Source organism: Grammomys surdaster, unplaced genomic scaffold (genome assembly GCF_004785775.1).
Source record: "Grammomys surdaster isolate TR1022 unplaced genomic scaffold, NIH_TR_1.0 363, whole genome shotgun sequence".
NCBI classification, from domain to species: Eukaryota; Metazoa; Chordata; class Mammalia; order Rodentia; family Muridae; genus Grammomys; species Grammomys surdaster.
The window spans coordinates 3,709,360-3,732,195 of NW_021604782.1; the positions used below are offsets into that span (position 1 = coordinate 3,709,360).

The 22,836-nt window shown below is 39.8% G+C and overlaps 1 protein-coding gene across 3 annotated transcripts in view; it reads left to right on the forward strand.

Annotated features, from left to right (window-relative positions):
* Slc44a1 (solute carrier family 44 member 1) overlaps positions 1 to 22,836 on the forward strand; it is a 175,493-nt gene that overhangs the window by 118,040 nt on the left and 34,617 nt on the right. Inside the window, exons 14-16 of one of the 3 annotated variants that reach the window (XM_028779915.1) lie at positions 1,775 to 2,011; positions 4,079 to 4,159; positions 6,452 to 8,829. In XM_028779915.1, coding sequence (XP_028635748.1) covers positions 1,775 to 2,011; positions 4,079 to 4,159; positions 6,452 to 6,475 — 342 coding nt within the window. In that variant the 3' untranslated portion in view covers positions 6,476 to 8,829. Of the gene's footprint in view, positions 1 to 1,774; positions 2,012 to 4,078; positions 4,370 to 6,451; positions 8,830 to 22,836 lie in introns of those variants that run through there. The other 2 variants (XM_028779916.1, XM_028779914.1) reach the window with 2 other exon arrangements.

Below are 22,836 nucleotides of genomic sequence, written 5' to 3' on the forward strand. Positions count from 1 at the left end.
ATCTTCTGTGCCGTTCCTGTAAATTTGCCATTAAAATTTTTTAAGTGATACTCTTTAAATATATTTTGGCATCATTCCTACATTTGTCTTTTGAGAGGAACTATCACAGGTCCCTGGAGTTATTTCTCACATGATTTAATAATATGCTGCTTTCTATCCTGTTTGTCTCAATATCTACTTTGCTTGAGTCACACTTTATTTCTAATTGACCTCAACATTTCAAATACCGTTTGACTTTTAGGGAGATGGCAAGAACATGAGGAACCCCAAATCTCACATAGAATGTGCAGAATTTAATGATAGTATAAAAAAATTCATTCAAATTTTGAAACTGCTGGTCTACAGAGCGAGGTCCAGGACAACCAGAGCTACACGGAGAAATTTTCTCTCTAAAACCAACCAACCAAACAAGCAAATTGAAACCACATGAATAATGGAAATAATATATTTAACCAAATATGGAAATCACCTAGTAAAGAAGCCACTGTATGAGATGATGAATAAGTCTATGGCCATAAAATTTGGAGACCTAGGTTTGCTCCATGAGAGCATCTAAAAGCAATTGGTTTATAGCTGAGTCAGTGTATTGCATGCATTATGACTCAACGTTATGATGAAGGCAAAAGAGTAGTGCTTTCAGGTTAATAGTGAAGGTGCTGCAAGGGTCTTCCTGCCTGTTCTCAGCACTGGGTCCAAAGGGATTCGAGAGCTTGTTTGTTTATGTGTATGCTTTTGTTTTTGTTTTAACACCTGATGGTAAGCTAAGCAGAGAGCTAGAGAAGAGTGTGTCTAGGATTCATAAAGTGCATACCAAATACTTGCAGGGTTTTCCCCTCTAAAGAATTGTGGGGTAGGCATCATGCAGTCATTGTTTGAATGGAACCTGTTCCTTACTCTGTGACCTTGGGCAGGTTGGCTGACATTTCCAAGGGTGTTCCTAATCTCAGTAATGGGTTGGGTAATATTTGCCATCAAGTATTTGTGGGACTATTGGCAAGCTGGTGTAAAATGGGTTAAAAGAATTATATGATATATGAAGTGAGGAAGCACCTGAGTAGGTGGTTCTTCACAATAAGCAAGCTGTTTTGTTATTTTAGCATTGGATAACTTTTGCTTTACACATAGTCCAAACCTAAACTTTACAAAGATTGCATTATATTTGCCATGTAACCCATATGAAATACAATATGAAACACAGGAAAAGTTTTAAGACTACAGATGATTGTTGTAGCACCGTTTATATCTGAAAACAATATAAATCTCAAATAATAGAAAAAATGGCTAAAATAAAATTGTACAATTGAGCAAGTATTTGTAGAACATTTATAATAATTCTCTTAAATTATGAAGTTTTTATTGTTTTGTATACAATATGATTTCATATATGTAGGAATACTTAGAAAAAAACATAACAATTCCAATAACAACAATTTTATGAATGCAAACCTACATTTAAACTAATGGATACATTTATTTTAAAATGTATTAGCAGGTTATCAATGGGTGAGAATTTTTCAGGAACCATATGACATTTGGAAATGTCCCAGTTTACTGTAATCATGAATCATCTAATCTGTGTCCTTAAATGTCTAATGATGTCCATGAGTGAAGTGGATGTTATGTGTGGGTGTATGTGGAGTGTACGTTTTAGCTTGAGGTGGAACAGCCTTATGTAACTGTCATTGATGAAGAGTTTTCTTAAGTCTGCAGCAATGAAGAATTGTGGCTGGCTGCCATGGGATCTCAAGTGTGGTCTCTGTTCTCTCTGCTGCAGGTGCTGATAGTCTGCAGCACCGGTTTGGCTGGGATTATGCTGCTCAACTACCAGCAAGATTACACAGTATGGGTGCTGCCTCTGATCATCGTCTGCCTCTTTGCTTTCCTAGTCGCTCATTGCTTCCTGTCCATTTACGAAATGGTAGTGGATGTATTGTTCTTGTGTTTTGCCATTGATACAAAATACAATGATGGGAGCCCTGGCCGAGAATTCTATATGGACAAAGTGCTGATGGTAAGTCCCTCGAGTGCCCTCCACTGTTTGAGGGATACAAATGGTAATATTTCCCAAGTACCCCTTGTGGTTAATTCCCACAAAGTAACACAGTATTAAAATTGTAGAACTGAATCATGAATGAAGTTTGTCTTGGAAAAACCAAGGTAGGTCTTCCTGGTATAGAACAGATCACTTCAGACCCACCTTCTGGAACAGTACTCTGTAATAGTTCTAACCACTCACTGTACCATCCTGCCTGCCCCCTTCTCTGTGCTATATGGATTTGGACAGACACTTAAACATGTCTTCTAGCTACTGATCAAAGTGCCCTTTCCTAAAGTCGGTCTTAAGGACAAAGCCTAGTTCTCAGATCCTGTCTGCCTTACTCCAGCAACCACTTCTCCAAGGCTATTACCGCCAACCCTAGTTAAATTCCATTATCCTAAATCCCACAAGCTGAATTGAAGGTAAATGAAATACAGGAAGCAGCTCATAAGGGTCAAAGTATTTTGTACTGACTGTTCATAAGCATTTTGCATCCAGATTTTTCTGTGAAGCCCCTGAGGTTCCTCTGTATTAGTAATTTAACTTAATTTTGAAACCATTTAAAAACTGTATTTAAATACTTTAAGGAACTGGAGAGTGGGTATGAGCACTTGTTGCTCTGGCAGAGAATCAGGTATCAGTTCCCAGCACTCTCATGACACCTCTTCAGCCTTCTGTCACTTCAGTCCCAGGGGGCCCACACCCTCTTCTGCTCACTTAGCCACTGCACAAACATGGCACCACATATACATAAAATCTAAAAAATTTAAATACAGCTTTATCATTACTAAATACTGAACTAAAAATACTTAGGACTGAATGTGGTACATTGAAATAAGCCATTTTGTGAGAGTGTGAGATATCCAGTTAACTCTGACGTAAATATATGAATAAAAGAGATACTTGGTTTTTTCCTTCAGTAGTGAAAATTGAAGGTAATTGGACTCACCTATTTGATACTGACTATCTCTGATACCATCATCAACTGAATTTTGGATGCTTTCACAAGTCCTAAATGAATTCTGTCTGGTTGGTTTCATATGGAATTGGATCTGTATTTCGGTTTCTTGTGACTATAGAGCAGTTCAAGGGGAAATTTCCATTTTTTTTAACACCCTGACTGACCAAAATGTACTTTTTAAAAAATAGATAAACTGTCACTGTGGAGCCCATGCTGCCTTTGAACTTGTGCTCTTCCTGCCTCCGTCTCCCTGGTGTTGGGATTAGAGGTGGGGGCCACCATGCTCTGTGGGAGTAACAAGGATGGTAGGAAGTGCTCGAGAACTCTCACAGAGCAGTGCAGGCCCCTGGGGAATGTTCCTGTTCTAACCGCTTCTGACCACGGGTTCCAGCTGATGGTTTTTATATTTCTGCTCTGCGGAATAATATGTAGATCAGGATACAAGTGCTATGAAGAGGAAAACATTGAGTCTAGATATATATTTAAGGCAGCTGACTTGTGCTTTGGTTTTTTTTTGGGGGGGGTACTTTTGAAAATACTTTGTGCTTGCTAGTACTACTTTCTAGGTCTCTGTTGTAAGTACAGGCAGGTAAATGGATATAGTTGTGTGTACCTATAATTCCAGGCTGGTGCATGAAAATTGCCATGAGTTTAAAACCAGCCTGGCCTGTAGAGTGGGTGACAAGCCCGCAAGGGCTACTTACTGAAATCCTGTCTAAAAATTTTTAAAAATAATAAAAATATAATACAAATTAGAAGCTTTTGAAGCAAAGTGGTTTTGGTTCAGTTAGCCTTTATATGGGAAATAAAACAAGCAAAAATGATATTCTAAGTCTGGGAAAAGCAAACTCTTAAAAATGTTGAATAAAATTATCTCCTACAGCCATAGTGAGATTGCCAGAATGGGTGACAGAAGAAAGATTTTATATCTACGAATTGCAATCCATCCCAGCCCCAATCTGTTTTCTTCTTCATTCAAAGTACTGTTTACCACACTAAGGTTGGATCATTAAAATGTACCTACTGACTGAAATCTAAAAAGATCCCCACATTAATGCCATGTGGTCCATATTTTGCAGGAGTTTGTGGAAAACAGTAGGAAAGCAATGAAAGAAGCTGGTAAGGGAGGCGCCGCAGATGCCCGAGAGCTAAAGCCGATGGTAGGTGGCGAGGAGGAGGCGGCCGCCCTCCACGACTTTCCCTTTCACTTCTTCTCTGTCTGTGTCTTCACTGACTGCACGTCCTCTGGAGAAGCGTTTGTTGTCTGTATCACGCAGGACATGCTGCTCTTTCTGTTTGCCTGCTTACCCATCACTTGGATGGCAGAGGTCCTGTCACAGCTGAGACTACCATCTGTGAAAGTGAGCTGAAAGGAACAGTGGCTCTGCCAGCACTCAGGGGCCAGGGTGACCGCTTGCCTCCAAGTCAAACTGTTTTTCTTGCTGTCAGTATTTAGTTTCCATCCCATGGGACACATTGGGGTGTCTTTGAACCAGCAGGTCATATGAATCATTCTAGAAGGTGATCATGAAAGTTCCTTTCAGCTTGCTAAAAGTTCATATTCCTCCTTTTTTAAAAACAATATTGTTCTGTTTACATTGCTGTCTTTTCCTCTGCAGACTTTCTCTTCTCTTGCTGAGACTGTACTTTCTTTGCTGTTGTTATTTCTGTTTGTTTATTTGGTTTTGTTTTGAGTTGTTTTTGCCTATAAACAAGGCGATTTCCATCGATGCTCACATGCCATCTTGGTAAGACAGTCTGCTCACACCTTCATTGTAAAGGGGATCAAGCCCTCCAACCTGTCACAGATAATAGAGTTCCATAGGTAGATGACTAATTCGTAGACAGACAGACAGACAGACAGACAGACAGACAATTAATATATGGGTAGATGGATACATAGATGAGAGATGATGTAAATGAATAGGTAACCAGACAGGTTATTTTATTTGGGGGAGAAAAACGACTTAATCAGTTTAGCATCCCCTGAGTTCTTACACTTGTAGATATTCTTCTGTAGTGTAATGGCCTGACTCAAACCTACACTGATCTAATTGGAATGATGCTACCAAGTCAACCATGACATGAGGAAATGTCACTTGTACTGCCTGGTTGTCCTCACTGTCTAGGAAATAAAGGCCCCAAGCCTAAAACTTTAAAGTGACATATATAAAAACCTGTGAAGGTGTACTAGCTTGCCTCTCTCTTGCTTGTGGAGGTTGAAACATCCACTGAATCATTCTCCAGTAATAAGCATTTTAAGAAAGGTAGAAATATTTGAAGTTGAAGACCAGCCAATTTGGCCATGGACTTGGCATGTATTTCCCCTTATGATTCTTAGCAAGAAGTAGATGAATTGTGGTAGACTAGAATCCAAGTGTTCCTTCCCTACGAGAAAGACTCATTTATAGACACTGATCCTAAGAGAATTGCCAGAGTTACATAGCATTCCGTCAGAAGCCGTAGCTGTTTCCTAACTGTAGCCCATACCACACACAGTGTATTAACATCTCCCTTCAAGTTTTGCCTTCACTTTTTGTCACCCATCAGTCAGTAGCTTTCTTACAAATTCTGTTCCCAAGCACATCATTTATGTGTAGTGTCCTTCTGATGTGCTGGGCACTACGGCATTTGACCCCCAAGAATGTCATTGTGAAGAAGTCTCCCCACCCCTGAAGCAGTAGAGAACATGACTTAGACTACAACCCAGTTTCTTCAGCATGCCATTAAACATCTCTTCTCATGCCCTGTAAACATGTAGAGTCGATGCCTCCTGTCTCCCAGCTCTTGTGACGTCATGAATTATCTGAGAGTCAGCACTAGAGCAAGGTTGTCATAGAAAATGAGTCGCCTGTTCTCATTTGCCGTGCTTCTCCTCAGATGAAAGCTCTCCACAAGAGCATCACGTCTGTTTTGTTATACATACAGCAACACCGCTGCCGTCTGTCTCCCTCCATATGGGCTGTGTCTGCATTTAGATTTTTTTATTATTATAGCCTGTAAAAATATTTAGGAAAATGTGTTGTTGTTTTTTTTTTAGATTGTTCTCTTGATTGGGTATTGTTAAACGCAATAAGAAATTTCCAATTTTCTTCTTGAACTATTTAAAAGAGCCTCACTAGTTTAAAACCCTTTTAAGATTCGTGAGGTCTCTGTACAGTTCTCAGAAGAGTTTTCTGAATGGGATGACATGCTTCTGGAGAGAGGGCTGTCTGCTTGCTGTACAAGGATAGGTCTCTCTAGGTATGGGCTGTAGTAGTAGGTTGTGTGTGCCTCACTGGTGGCCCTGAAGTATGGCCTGCAATATTCCAGCTTTGTAGGCTCAAGAGAGGCGTCTCAACCCATTTTGCCCTGTTGCCGTTGTGACCATTTTTGTATACTCATAGCATCATTCATATTTCCTTTCAATGGTAATTTTCTAAGATTATACTCTGTATGGCTTTGTTTTCTAGGCTTCGGGAGCAAGTTCTGCTTGAACATAGCCGACGGTTATGGACCCCCATTGACATTCCAAAACAATATATACACATAACTATGTATTTGTGTGTGTGGGTGTGTGTATATATGTATATGTATGTGTGTATATATATGTATATACACACACACACATAATCAGCCAAAATCAGAGAAAAGGAACAGGGATTTAATACCTTTTTTATGCTTATTTTTGTCAAACATGTACTCCTTTCATACGGGTGGCTTTTACAAGGCAACTTCCGTCATTTAATGTTTTCAATTGTAATTGTCTTAATGGAAATGTTAGATTCATATCTGATTAATGTTTTTAATAACTAGAGGAAATTTTAACTTTAGTTACTTAACCTAGATAAAATTATTGTACCAAATTCTTGTGTAAGTTTTTGAAGGGGTGATTTCCCTGGTGTACGTTTAAAATCAGTATCTTATTTTACTGATGCATAAGTCCTAGTGTGTCAGACTAGGCATGTGCATTCAGATAAATAAGAGATTTCTCCAATCTGTTTTCTCCAATCAAAGAAGCCATGCCATTTTACTTTGAGAAACATATGAGTGGGCCCATTATGGGAAATTTCATAATAGCTCATGCATTTGTCAGCCGACATTCAAAAGTAACCGACTCCTCAGGTATTTGTAGTTTACCCTAATGCTTCTATAGAAGAAAGTAGGAAAACTAGAGTGAAAGGGGTAGATAATCTTTATTATGCAAACTTTTTTCTTGTATTTTGTCTCTTTCCTCTTTGATTTTTAGTAGCATCCACCACACATTCGTGTGCCTGATCTGAAAGGAAGCTGGGGCACCCAGCAAGTTTAGCCTTTCTATGTATTGATTTTCAGCTTAGGTAATTCTAGAAAGAATAAAAGAGAGAGAAACAAGAAGCATGAAACACTGAGAATTCCAGTGTTCTGCTTCTGTTTCCAAGGCAAGTCGGGAGCTTAGGGTTAAATGGCCATCTATTCAAATGCTTGCTATAAAATCTGCACACACTGGCAGGTGCTCCACTCCTTGGTTATTCGTTGTATCCAGAGTTCTACAATGTTTAACTGATAAATTGGTTGGTGTTAACCCTCAAGTGTGAATGTGCTTTATGTTTGGGGTACGTTTGGTGTTTCTTATTTTGCTGGGTTGTTTTTTTTCTTTTTTTTTTAATTCCTAAAGCTTACCAGATATGAATGGCTAATATTCCATTGTTCTGCTTATTGTAATGGTGAATGCTTTAAGAAAAAAGTGTAATTTGCTAAGAATAATTCATGATCTGTTTATGCGATAACTCCTTTTTGTTACAATTTTTTTAAAAAAAGCTATTTTTGTTAATGTAAAGTAAATATTTCAGAGCAAATTTTTTAAACTTATTGCACTAAATACAGGCTCTGTAAAATAATAACAAAAAAAAAGCCTCAGCATTTATCATTCCATGGAAGGAAAATCTTTTGAAAGAAGGCATTGCCTATCAGAAGTAGACCGTGAATTTGACTGGTGTTACGGGGCTGTATACAATGTCCCGAGGGCTCAATCAGCAGCTGTTTGCTAATGTGCTTCCTTTCAAAGGGTTGGACCTTTAAATTGCTGCAAAAGGTAAATTGTATTTTCTTTTTTAAGTACTGGTGTTCTTTAATCTAGCTAGGCTAAATTTTGCTAAATGCCTTGGTTTCTTTCAAAGCTCATGACTATGTCTGAACCTTCAGAGTATTTGCAATAAGAGTCTGGATTAAAACGACAGCAAACCACACACACACACACACACACACACAAGAGTGCATGTCTAAGCAGGATCTGGGAAGCCAGCATTGAGAGAGCATAGCTATTGTGAAATGATAATTCGCCAGAAATCAACATCTGACATCTAGTGTTGCCAAATAGTGTCACTGTACTTTTTTATATCATTTGAAACGGAATTTAATTATGTAACTAACAACTGTCCTACTAGGTGAGAGAGAAAGATTATGTGAGAAAAATCAGAATACCATGTGACTTGTAGCCACACAGATTTTGGACATTCAGAAACATTGGAAACTAAATTTAGAATGGGCCAAAGCCTGGAAGATGGGTCTCACTCCAGAAGACACTCCAGGAGCTAGCTGTTTTAGGAGCTGTCCCTCCACGGTGATGTGATGATGGACTTGCACTTGGGAATCAGGTTCTGCTCACTTGGACATCCCTGCATCACGGACTCTTGCTGCCCCTGTCCCATGTGCTCGCAATTCCAGCTACTGGAAGCCACCAGGAATGCTTTCTAATTCTCATTTGCAACTAGAACTGTAATCAGAAAGAAAATTTGTATTTTTGTATAACTTGATTGTGTGCCATTTTATATAACAGGTCCTGTTTTACAAATAAATTTTGTTTTACTAACTTTGTGTTTAGAGATTATGCTCTGCGTGTAACCATGTCATTCGAGTTCAATTAATTCCCAGGCTGTTTCCCCTAAGTAAGTTTGTGTGCCATATAGTCATATGCAAATATGCATATCTATTACACGGGTGCACACAGAGAGATATTTGATGGATGGAATATCACTCTGCCCTGAGCTCCGTTCTTTGATTAATTTGAGAAAGCCTGGCAGAGGCTTTTTAGTGATCCGTGTTTCCTGCTTGGGTGTTCCTGCTGCCTCTCCCGTTCATTTGCAAGTTCCTCTCCTAGCTATGGGCTGCCTCACTACCATCCGCTCACCCCTGCACTGCTTCCATCCTCTGCCCAAGTGAGAAGAATAGAGCAAGACAAAAATGATCTGTAAAATCTGGACACCTGGATAACTTTATAAACCATTTGCACTGTCTTGGGACTTCCTCCTTTTCCTGTGATGGTTTTCCAATACCACACTTAGGAGTCCTGTCTCTGGAGTTAGACTTGAGGTCGCCTTTTATAAATGGTAATGGTGTCCACAGTGCCACAGGGTTTCTGCCACCAGATAATTAAGAGCCTGGTACCTGGTTTAGACCTCCTGGACTCCTGCCTCAAGAATAAGTTGTCCTGTTCCTGTAATGTGGGAGGAAAAGGGTTAAATTTATTTCAATGAGAATCCATGAGCCCCCATCTTCAACAGCAGGCTTACTGGTGCCATAAGAAATAATTAACAATTTTGTGAGGGAACTGAGTTTGTATAATCCTTGCATAGATGAGCAGAACTCAACACAAGTTGTTCCATGAACCCTTTTAATGCAGTGGTAAATGTTTAGGGGTACTGTTTTTGTCCTAGCCTACAGACAATAAAGTCCTAAATGGATGCCACTTGAGTAGCTTAGCTAGCTTGGTCTCGGTCTTCTCCAGTAGAGGTACTTACTAAGTCCATTTTAAAAATATGCTTGAATTCAGTGTTTCCTTTGATAGAGATGTTTTTTATGAATTTTTTTGTTGTTTTTTTCTTTTTCTTTCAATGAAAGGCATTAAGCTGATAACTATAACCTCTGCTCAACACCACGGACCATAATATCTGCCTTCTAAGTGCATTCTGAAGATTCCACCCTGGTAAGGTGTGGATCCCCTTATCCTGATCCTGGGCAGCTTTAAGCTTGAATCATAAATACTTCTCCTTCCTAAGAATAACAGGGAATGCATGTTCCACGTATCTGCAGGCCACACAGTGCTACCACCCCACTCCATCTCCTGGCCTCAGACATCCCTGCCATGCAGTCACTGCTATTTGAGTGCCCTTCGGGAGGTCCCTCGACATTCAGAGCAGCTTTGTGAAATCAGCTTCAAACCCTGATCCATTGGTTTTGGAGACATCTACATTTTATTTTATTTCTTACTTTTGGCTTCTCATTTGAATTGGGGTTTCCAGTAGTTTCTAAGGCGTTACCTTCAAAAGGGTTTGTGAGCTTTCATCTCTTAATAAGCAAGTTCTGGACTGCAGGGGCATATAGTTCAGCGACAGGAGCAGCTGCTTAGAATTCACAAAGCCCACCACCATCCTTCTTCCCTAAAATATCAATGTCAGCTCAGTATTGATTTGTCTTGGCCACTTGAAAAACAGACAAACAAACAAACAAACCTCAGAAATCTGGAGGCTTCTCAGTGTAGGGACCACAGTTAATCTCTGTATTCCTTTCATGCACGCCATCTGAGAGAGAGAAGCACTCGCCTACAGTTAAGATGCGGTCTGTGAATATATATTAGAGAATTATGAGATACTAAGTAAATGCACAAAGCAGGGATTTGTGTGTTCTGTATTCAGCATAGAATGCCTTTTGCTTTAGATGCATATTCATGTATCTGTGTATATTCTGGAATTCAGGTTAGCCCTTAAACATACACATTGTTCCTCTACAGTGGCTGCTTGTAGAATTCGCTTGTCTTCATTTAGTGGCATATGGCCCAGTTTTAGAAAAATCAAGATCTTTGAGTATATCATGGGAAAAAAGTCTAAAGTTAGTAAACTTGAAAACAAAATTAAAGCTCAATGTACTCTATATGGCGAAAAGTTTGAAATAACACACTTTTCCCATCTGAATTTCATAAATTTGAGCCAATCTTATATTCTATATTTTAAAAGGACAATTTCAATTAAAATTTTAACACTTTGAAAACATCTTTCTTACTGAAAACCCTAATGCAGAATTTTTAAGCTTGTGACTTTCTGTGGAAACTCTTTCTTTTCTACAGAGCTATTGTGTTCCTTTCTCACCATTTTGGTTTCTTTGTATGTGGAACAATTGTCTAACAAGGATTACAGTTCACTCTTGCAGGAACAATTGATCCTTTTGTAAATTACACATACAGGATTCAGGTTTGGTATTTTCTAGGGGTTCATCATTAGCGAATTTATTCTAAAGATAAGAAATGATTAGGAACCCAAATATTACTCTGGTCTTCGGTTTTAATACTCAGTTTTACAACTTAAATGATTTTATTCTAGACCAGAAAGCTGCAAAAAAAAAAAAAAGAAAAAAAAGAAAACAACAAAACAAACAAAAAAACCCCAAGCATTTATTCATAATATAATCAAGATCTAGTTGATTATGAAAACACTGATTCATTTATACATGTTCCAGATATTTTTCATTGTATTTGATGGTATCCAAATTTAACGTTTGGAACTTAAGCAGGTTTGAGTGACCATAGTATCCCTTTGTTCTTATGGAAGCTATGAACTGCCTCCCAGTGAATCTTCATGAATATCTGAAATGTTGCTGCAATTGGTCAGAGCTCCCACTAACTATCCGCGGGGATGATGCTAGTCATCTTTGGCCTGAACCAATTTTATAACTAAAAATAGTATATGATTTAGTTCAAGGTTTGGAAATAGAAACCAAATGGCAACATTAACTCATTACCTATCTTGGTAATAATTTCCTACCTTTGAAGTATGAGGTGGGGTGTGTCCTGAGAGAATTTTTGGCAATGAACCAAATTATTAGCAGTGGGGTGGGGCGCATACTAAAACATATCAAAAGGGCATTCTTATAATTATCCATCTACCAAGACCCTTAGGTATTTTTGATGAAGCTCAGATAGGACAAGGGGCCTAGTGTAACCAGTATGTAACTCTTAAACTGTATCTGTCAACATGAGGAAAAACTTGAAGACATTGATAATGAGCTAACTGAAGTAGAATGGGTACATGATTTAAAAAAAAAAAAAAACAACAACTTAGTGAACAATTGGAGGAGCTGATGCCTGTAGATGTTCAGGCTCACCCAGCACACACACATCAACCTGGGAAGTATTGTCTGTTTCTGATTCCCCCTTCCCCACCCTCAACGCCCCTGCACAGGAGAGAGCAGGGTTAGAGCACTCTGCTGATGGATCGATCATTCCTCCATTTTCCATCTCCACTTCTTCATGCTTTGAGGAAACCCAAAGAGTCCTTTGTCCCCTAGCTCACTACTAGGTATGTAGCAGCTCTCCAGGAAGGCTTTTTAAAAGGCCCTTGAAAAAGCAGGCAGGAGATTGTTGGAAGGTTTGACTCCAGTGGATCCCAGTTCATAGTCAGATGTTAAACCACACTCTGTGTTGTCTGGCTGAACAAAGGCATAGAAATCTAACTGCCAGGTCAGTAAAGAAATAAAGTCAGCTCTCTATGTACCCTTAAGGCTGAAACGAACCTTCCAGAGCTGCACATGGAGAGGCCACTGCTGTAAGTTTGTGTAATGGGTAGGAAAGGCCCAAATGTTGTAACTTGATTGGTTCACTTGTAATAGAAGCCTATGACTTAAAGGGAACTTTCTGACTTTGTTTTTGAACTTACCTACACATCCTGCTGGGTAGGAATATCATTTGTGCTAGCTGTTGCTGGAGAAATGGATTTTGAATCCAGAAGTAAGAGTAAGCTATGGAAAGATTTGGAGAATATGTGCAGAGATAGAAGGGAGTCCGGGCTACTCTATCAGCCTCTAAAAACTGTGATGACCCTCTTCACTTACTGTGTGGTTGTCAGGCCAGGGCCTTCTTTGCCCCTGAAATTGTGTTAGTAATCTATAGAGATGTAGAGGCTAGTGGTTTTAGGTCAGGGACGACTGAACACCCTCCCTGACCCTTGGGGTCTAGTACTCTGCTTAGAACTTCTTGAATTTTAATTTTCAAAGATGATCGTATGGACCAAGTTGGCTTTTACTGTCTCGCTCGATTGGTACGCTTCCTTGATGCTTTCTGACCCCTCCCATCCTCTAGTGGAGTACTGAACGCCTATAGTAAGAAGAGGTTTCAGTCAGGCAGACTTAGAATACTTAGGACCACGAAACACACATCTACCAGATCCTGCATCTAATCAAGTCTGTCCATTAGGTTGTTAGTGGTTAGATGACCAGGCACAGGGGAAAACTCCACGACTGATGGGCAGGGAAGAGCATGGTGGTGTCTAACAAAGGGACAGAGGGTCTGGAAAAACAACCAAAGACAAAAGCCTGTCTTTTACAGATCAGTTATCTGTACTGTCTGGCCCAGCCTTCCTGAGCTTGAGTTTAGGCCTGATCTAGAATAAAGACAACTGAGTTCAAAAGACTGGTGATACAGTAGGGACCTGCTATTGTTGCATAGGCAGTCCGCACAGCTCATGTTCAGCCTATCCATTGTCCTGGGAGATAAGAACGTAAACAGAAACTAATGCCTTTCTGTCCTTCTGGAGGTTTTGTTTTGTTTTGTTTTGTTTTGTTTTTTGCCATTTGTATCTATTTCCAGAGTGTTGAAATAAGTTTTTATGTCACATCTTATCCCTTTTCATTAAAAATAGGAAGAACACAATTAAGCCTTCCACAGTTTGGGGTCATCTGCCTTCATGTTATTTCAGATTCTTTCTTGTTATGGTGTCACTACACTATGCATGTGAGGAAACAAACATGTAGGTGCTTGAACATGCCCCACAGATGCACTTGTAGCCCTGGTATTTGTGACTATCATGACCAGCACAGTGCAGACTTTACACATGGAGTGATATACTCTCGCAGGACTTAAGAACTATGTATATTAAGCAATTCACTTTCTGGAGCGATCAACTCTTGCTGGCAAAGGAACTGCCTGGAGCTCTGAATGGGCTGACTTCCCATCTGGCTTCAAAGTTCATTGAGCTTATATGAAATGGAGCTTTGATATGTTTTACCTGTGCAGAAATACGAACTAGAAAAAAAAGTGCTGGTCTAATGCTAAGTTTTCTCTGTGTACAGACTCAGTTGCCAGAATTATAATGAAAACTGTATTTTAGTCTAACAAATGTATAGAATTTTTTAATGTAATAAATAAAATTTTATAGGAAAGCACGTCATTTGTGTACTGTGTCCTAACCCTTTCCCACATCCATGGTGGTAGTTGAGAGGTGGGCCTAGCTTCAGATATGGTCACTGCTGTGAGAGTAGCCGAGAATCTCCTAACTATGCCTTCTCATCCATCACCTGAGCATGCCCGAGGGTCTTGGATTATGAAGTATCAGTGTACTACACCACTTTTCTTATTTTTTTAAGATTTATTTATTGTATTCATATGAGTACACTGTAGCTGTGTTCAGACACACCAGAAGAGGGCATCAGAGCAGATGGTTGTGAGTCACCATGTGGTTGCTGGGAATTGAACTCAGGACCTCTGGAAGAGCTGACTGTCCTTAACCACTGAGCCATCTCTCCAGCCCACTAAACCAATTTTCTAAAGCACAGACTGTCTACTGCCCATCTGGGCTTTATTGCTGGAATCTCAGTGACCCTGTAGCCGTATAACTGGTAAAGTTCCAACTGAGTCCAATCTAGGTAGAGGAGAGGAGCCTCCCATGTGTAATGTATACCATGGAAAGCATTCATTGCACAGAGGTAGTGGCGTGGGTGACTCCATTTGCAATGAATTAGTGGGTGTGTGCAGTTGAGAGGGGCCATTGTTAAGCAGCAGCCTTGCCCCATTGTCATTTTTAAAGAATCTAGTTTGTTCAAAACTAACCATTTTATGTGATACAAGAACTCAGGAAGGGATAGGCTGCCTAAATGGAGGATCAGTGGGGAAAAGCAGTACATCTCTTCTTGTTTTATAAGTTGGGGTTTTTCTTGAAGCCTGAGCTTCAGAGTGATGCCTAGATGGTCCTGGTGTGTGTGCCAGGCTGCTAAAAGGAGCTGTTAACAGTGTGTGTGTGTGGTGTCTTCCAATACTGGAGTTGCTTAAGATATTGAAGAGCTAACCAGTCTAGACTCTGGATATATTATTATTATTATTCTGATACAAAGTTACACTCTATCTCCTATATAATCCTCCTAATGACTAAGGAGCCTATGAAAAGCCTCATTTCCTGAACTGTACCCTGAAGTTATTCTCAGTGCTTATGGCCATTAAAAAGTGCACCCTGGAATAAAACCTCAAAGAAAAAAAATCCAAGGTCACTTTGGCATGTGTCACTGACAGGAATACATTCTGAAAAATGCATCATTAAGTAATATTGTTGTGTAAACATCTTAGAATATGCATACACAAACTTAGATAAGTACAGTATTCCTGGGCAAGATGATTTTAGAAAATACTGCCTTCATAAATGCAGTCAGTCACTGACCAAAATTTTATGACTGTACTCAAGGATCTCAGCTTAATACACACATAGTGATTAAAAGCTGAGCTGGTCGGATGGGAGCTGAGCTCTTGGAGGTTGAGCAGTTCACAGGAAGCCAGTGTCTTATGAGGCTTCTTGGCGCCTGCCTTTCATCAGGTGCCTCGGGAGTAACCCACACAGACCGGATTGTTCCTCTTCATGTCATTGTTTCAGATGGAGCACGTAGGTGTGAGGCCTTTAACTTGATGCCATGCTTTGTTGATTGTCCGGATTCTGAGAAATATAACTTCTGGAGTTTCACCTCATCTGAGTTTAGGTTTCCGGGAAAAGTAGAGCTGGCTACCAAATGGTCACCTGGCCTTATCAAATTCTTAATAGAGATCTTACTAAAGTTTCTCAGACCTCACCAAGATCTTAGGCCAGGCCTGTCAGCTAGAGAGTGAGAGGGTGGAGCAACTGCCTTTAAGATGAAATGGGGACATTCAGTCTTGTCTCCTTACAGTGGGAGACATGATGTTAGAGATTTGTGGTCAGTTACTTTCTCCATCTTAAAATAATTTTAACCAAAATCTCCCTACCCCCCAAAAAAAGAAACAAAAGAAAACTAAGAAAGGAAATATTTACTAAACCCTGGACTTGGGATCCGCATAAGCTAAACTTAACCTTTTTTTTTTCATTCCCAGTAAAGAGAAAAAGTCAAAAGTCAAAACAAGGACATGAATATTAAATGTTAAGTAAAATGGACGGCCGCACAGAAGGTTAATAGGAAGGGCCAGGCAGGACAGGCTATAAAAATGATATAATAATAGTTAATGTGTTAGAATAACATTCACAGCTTAGGCAGAAAAATGCAGGGAGGGAAAGAGTGTTTTCAGCATCATTTCAGTTGGTAAAGTAAATATTCTATACATTTTAAAGGTACAGTAGACGCTTTATTGATTGTGTTGACATTGATAGTTGATAGGCTAATTGAAACTTGCTAAGATAGAAAGTTGTTCAGGAGGACTTTTTAAATCTTAAAATATTCATAGCCAATGTTTGTTTTTTGTTTGTTTGTTTTTTTAAGACAAGGTCTTATGTACAGACTGGCCTTGAACTCATGATCGAACTGCATCAAACCTTCTGAGTGATGAAATTATAGATGTGACACATGATTATTGGCTACTCTTTGACAAAGGTCTATTAATTTTATGAACTACTTGAACTCCCATAAGTGTTGTCTGCTGACTGATTTCGGATTAATTACCACCAGTGGATAGTGTCATCCCCAAAGAGTAAACATGAATATTGAGTTTTAAAATGGATCAAGAGTTTACCAACTATGGTTTCAAATATTTCTATAGTTTTCTTTCCAATGTTTGTTTCTCTCACTCACATCCATGAATATTATTTTTAGCCTTTTCCCTGCATAGATTCTTTCCCAGGCATTTAGCTTTTCAAAGCCTCAGTTTTCATAAAACTGTTCTTGTCATGTTTTCCTTGGTATACATAGTGTTTAAATAACATTTGAGCAACCACCTCACCTGGCATAATGTACATCAACAAGTACACCTGACTTCTGCCAAGAACAACACACTAATGCTAGGACAGGCACAGAGTGTAACCCCTCCTCCGGGAACACCAAGCATCCTGGAATCATTAGCCAGAATTTCTACAAAAGGCCAGAGACTGTCAGGTAATCTGGCAAGATGGTTAAATGGAAGCCATTGAGTTAAAATGATAATTATGCTTGGTTAGAAACAACAATTAACCTCCGTGTTGGGAGCTTATGGGTAATTTCAGTTCAGCTGGTTTTTTTTGTTTTCTTTGCTTCTCTGTTTCCATAAAATATTTCTGTGTATTTTTAATATGAAGACATCATGTTATATTAAAAACAAAAGACCAGGTAAGCTAATAAAATGGTAGTAATTTATCTAGTGGACTAGAAGAGAGCATTCCAAACCAGTCCTAGTCCAGGTAAGACTTTAATAGAAGATACACATACACAGCAATTGAATCGAGGAGAGGGTTTAAATGACACTGGCTCTCAGTTTGAAGATAAATCTAAGTCAAATCTGAATAGATTTGCGGGGGCAGGAATTTGGACAAAGGAAGAGTCAAGAACACAAGACAGGAGGATTTAATAAATTTAAAAGGGTTAGAAAAATTATAAAAAATATAAGCTGGTCAAATTCACATTAGAATTGTGGAAGATGTGATGGTGAGGTCCATTTCAGATGCTTTTCCTGAGCAGGTTTGCCCCAGAGTGTCCAGTGCAGTGAGCATCCCTGAGGCCAGGCAGAGGCTCGGCCCAGTGGGGGACAAAGCCAGCTGAAGAGTTCCAATTAAAAGTGGAGGGGGGTGCAACAAGCTAAGTCTTGAGGTCACCAGGAAACTACCCAGGTCTTGAAGGGTGGATAGGGATTATCCAGATGATGGAGTAGAAGACCCAATGAGACTAAACTGGTATGGTGGAGTTGTAGGATGGAGAAAGCAGAATCACCTAGACAACCATGTCAACATGAAGAGACAGCCCTTCGGTAGATGTCCAAAGCAAAGGACGTGCAGATGTGCAAGCATGGAGAAGATTAGGTGCACTCGTGTGCCCCAGCCTAAACTGAATAGTGGAGAGCGTATAACAGGTTTTAAGCAGAGGAACAGCCCAGGTGCTTGGAGCCCAGAAAGAGACAGATCTGTAGCAGGAGACAAAGGTATGAAGAAGCTGGAGCAAGATCCTGAGGAGCTTGGGGGAAGAAGAGGGCAACAGAAGGAAATTCTGCAGACATAGTGACTGAGTGTGTGTGTTTATATATAATGTGTGTGTGGTGTGTTTGTGTATAATGTCTGTGTGTTTATATATAATGTATATGTATGTTTATGTATAATGTGTTTGTTTATATATAATGTGTGTGTGGTGTGTTTACATATAATGTCTGTGTGTTTATATGTAATTGTGTATGTTGGGCATTTATGTATAGTGTGTGTGTGTGTGTGTGTGTGTGTAGACTAGAAATTCATGCCACACAACCTTCCTATTTTCCTCTCCATATTTTAGAGACAGGGTTTCTTGCATGGAGGCCTACCCCAGGACAATGATTGCTACCTCTTTTTGGTAGGAGCTGGTGACAGGTGGCTAAATTCATTCAAGCTCTGAGTCTCTAAGTCACTGGGTGTTGGAAATGCCAATGAATCTCCTGCTCAGTGCTCCAGTGTAAAAATCTCTGTGATATATCAAGAAGTAACCCAGAGAAAAGTTGGAGGTCTTTAAATTAGTTCTCTAGGCTGGAAAGGGTTTTTCCATGGCCTGATGAAGGAACCTCTGTAATCTCTGAGTTTTAGTTGAGACTTCCCAACCTAGCCTGACTTCGGTGGCTGCCGGGACACTCCCCTGCTTGTCACCTCAACTGTCTATTTTTATACTAACCAGGAATAGTTTACTTTTAACGTGTGCATGTTTATACTTTTCCCCAGAAGACATACATACAGAAAGATTATTAAACTCAAAAAGCAAAAGGCAGACAGATTCTAAGAGATAACCCAAACTCTAGAGCAAACATGGACACAGGCACACTAAGACATAACATACAGTGAGCTTCCTAGCAGTGTAAAAAGGAAAAAAAAAGTATTCGTAGAATTTTGTTGAGTGGCAGAACAAGTGACTGTGAATGTTCCCTTTTAAATACCAGAAGAAGTTACTTCACCTGTGTTTGAGCCTCATTCTACTGCCTTTCCCTCTTGAGCAATTAGTGATATAACATACACAAGGGGGAAAACTCACTGTGAATACAACCATAGCCTGCTCAGAGATGGCTCAGTGGGTGAAGTACTTACCTTATGAAACCTCAGTTTGGCTCCCCAGAACTCTTGTAAAAGCAGGGTATGGCAGTGAGCACCTATAACCTCAGTGCTCGGGGTTAGGCTGGAGATAGCTGAATAGGGGATGGTTGCTGTCTAGCAAGTATAGCCTAAACAGCAAGCTTCAAGTTCAGTGAGAGACCCTAGTTTTTTAAATTATATATATGGTAGAGAGGGGTAGAGGAGGACTATTTAGCATCAGCTTCTAGCCTTCATGTATGCATGCATGGATATGCACACTTTCATGAGTACACACACACACATGCGCGCGTGTGCGTGCACGCACGCATGCATGCAAATTTTTGTTTATTTTTTTACACGAGAGGAAAAAACAGCTGCCTTGTCTCTACCTTTCACAAATTCGGTGTGTGTAAGACAGCAAAGGGATAAGCAGACGATTGCATAGGGTGTCGGTTGTTCTAACAGAGTTAGCTCATAAGTAAAGGGAGACCTACCTGAAGGTGAGTGGGGTGAGGAGGTGGGGGTACAGTGAGTGAACAGACCTTGGGGGTGGGGCGTTTCAGGAGAAGCAAGTATATGTGCGTCTGAGTGCATAACTTCATGGTGTGTGTGTGTGTGTGTGTGTTGATAATATGTCTAGAGTTCTGTACTAAAGATCGTGCGTGGGGACAAGAGACTGGAGAAGTCAAAAGAGGCAGATCTCAAAGATCTGATGGGCCATTCCAAGAGACTTGATTTTATGATGAAGAAACTAGGGACTCGGTGAGCAAAGAGATGCTCAGTATTGCATTTGGGTCAGGGGTGGCTCTCTCAGTGTAAGACATAAGGTTAGGAAAACCAGTGAGGAGCTTTTGTAACCCGCCAATGAGCAATGATGAAGTCTTTAGCTTGGATCCCAGCAACATGAGGGAGATAACGGGCTGTGTTTAAGAATGAATGAGATGTGAAATCGATAGGCCTGGATGTTCGATTGAAATAATGGGTCCAGGTAGAGGTGGGAGTCAGGCCTAGGATCTCAAGGCCTAGGTCTCCATGCGGAAGAGGAAGAACCATGTCAAGCTGAAAGCCCTGTTTGCATTAGAGACAAGATAAAATAACAAAATTGAAACGTCTGGATCTATCTCCAGCCTTCCAATTTAACTGCAGTTTATTTGCCCTTTCTATGCCTTAGTTTCTATACCTGTGAGAGGAAATATATTCAGCCATGCTGTAGGATTATTTTGATAGTAAATGTAGTGGACAGGAAAACACTTGAAAATCAGTTACATACAACATAATTGATATCTCCTTATTGTCTGATACCTAAAAGAGCCTGCATGCTATAAAGTAGAGGAAAAGGACCTTGGAGTCGTAGATAAGGGATTGAATTGCTTTCTTCCACTTGTATAAACTGTGTAATCTCAGGGAGCTAGGAAATCTTTTTGAGGTTCAGTGTCTTCCTTTGTAAAACGAGAATAATGCTGTCTTACATGGATTTCTATAAAGTTTAGTGATAATTTTTTCATTCACTTAAATCATTACCTAATGCATATTCAGAATCTCTACTGTCTATTATGAACCGAGGAAACAGAATTGAACAAAGCAAGCTAGAGTCTCTGCATAGGAAAGCTAATGGAGGGTGAGGTGCTAAAATGACAGATCAGGACAGTTGAAGACTCCTCCTGAAAGACTGATTAAGTTGGCAAAAACTGTCAAATCAACTTTTGCCAGACTCCAGAATCTTAACAACAGTAAGAACAATGAACAGTAACCTATAAGCAGGAGACTGCTAAGTGAAGAAATTTTAATAAAAATACATGGAGGCATTTAAGCTTCCCAGGGTAATATCCCCACTCACTAGCTCAGTGGCCGCTGAGGGTGTGGTAGCATGGCCTGCGCTCCGGGAGTGACTGGCTGGGGCCACAGACCAGTGTGGATCTTGTGTGATAGCACAGGTGGGCAAGAATCGGACAGGCAGGAAAAGCCCGACAAGAAGGAATCTAGGGATAGAAATGGATTAGAGAATGAAAACTTTGAAATGTCCCTGCATATGACCAGAAATCTTTCTAAGTTACACTTATCCCCTTGGTCTGGGTGCAAAAAAACATGAGAGGAAAAAAAAGGAAAGAAAGGAAAAAAACCTGAGACCTTGAAGAGTGGCCTGTGGGTGACTTTGAGGATGCTAGCAAGAAGTGGGGGCTAAAGCAGATCGGAAAGGAATGCCCTTGCTCGGCATTAGGGAATGCCCACGCACAAAAGGAATCTGCAGACTGGGAAATTACGTGTGGGGCAGCACAGGGTGGGGGTTCTCTCATTAAGAGAACCTAGCTCAATACTAGCAGAGTAGATGTCAGTGACCACAGGCCAGGTTTTAAGTTGAATACCATTTTTAGCAACAAAACAAAACCAAACCTTAGTTTAGAGAAGTATGTACATAAATAACTGCACCCACAGCAACCATTTAAGGAAGAGGAAGAAAGAATCCTAGGGAAGGCAGAAGACGCAGCTCAGTTAGGATAGTGTTTAGACAGCATGCAGGAACCCCAGCACTGCATGAAAACAGACATGGTTATACAGGATATAATCCCAGCACTCAGGGAGGGGACAGGAATGAATCTAGAGAATCAGAAATTCGAGGTTATAGTTGATTACATGATGAGTTCAGGGCCAGTCTGAAGTACATGACAACCTGTCTTTAACACACACACATACACATCAAATACACCACACACACCACAGATGCATACCATACATCACACACATACATTCCAAACACACACACAGCCATACACACCACACACAAATACACCACACCAAACAGACACACTAAACACACATACATCCCAAACATACGCAAACACACACACACTACACACACCTTTATCTGGAAGAGGTAGAGTCTGATTCCAGAGTTGACATAATATTTAAAACGTCTGCCTTCAATAACAAAATACAAGGCACAAAAAGAAATAAAGTATAACCTATTAATAGAAAACTGCAGTAGAAACTTTGATACAGCCCAGCTATTGACCTTACAGAGCCTTTAAATGAATTAAAATTTTAAAAAAGTAAATCTGCACGTTGATGAAACTCAACAAGCTTCATGTAGAATATATTTAAGAGAGCCACTGTAATCAAACTTAAAAACTAAAGCAAGGAGAACATATTGTATCTAACATGAGTTAAATAACTCATTATACATAAGCAGTTCTTAATAATAAATTTATTCCTCTATACTTATCAGGAGTTAGGATAGGCATAAGACAATGAGATAAAATATTTACAGTAATGTAGGGAGAAATGCATCAATCCAGGGTTGTTTACTCAAAAATAATGTTCTTCAAGACTAAAGGAAAAACAAGGATACTCTCAAATAAACAATCAGAGGAAGTTTTTGGCACTTAATCTTCTCTTCAAAGAAAAAAAAAAGTCAGAGGGCATCTTTCCAGCATAAATGAGAAGACAGTAGATATTTACTTTAGCCATATCCAAAAGAAAAAAAAAGGAAGGAAGGAGGGAAGGAGGGAGGGAAGGAGGGAGAGAGGGAGGTGAGACAGGAGTAAATAACTCCACAGATAAAAATATAAAATACACCTCTGCATTTTTTGTCTGGGATATATATATATATATAT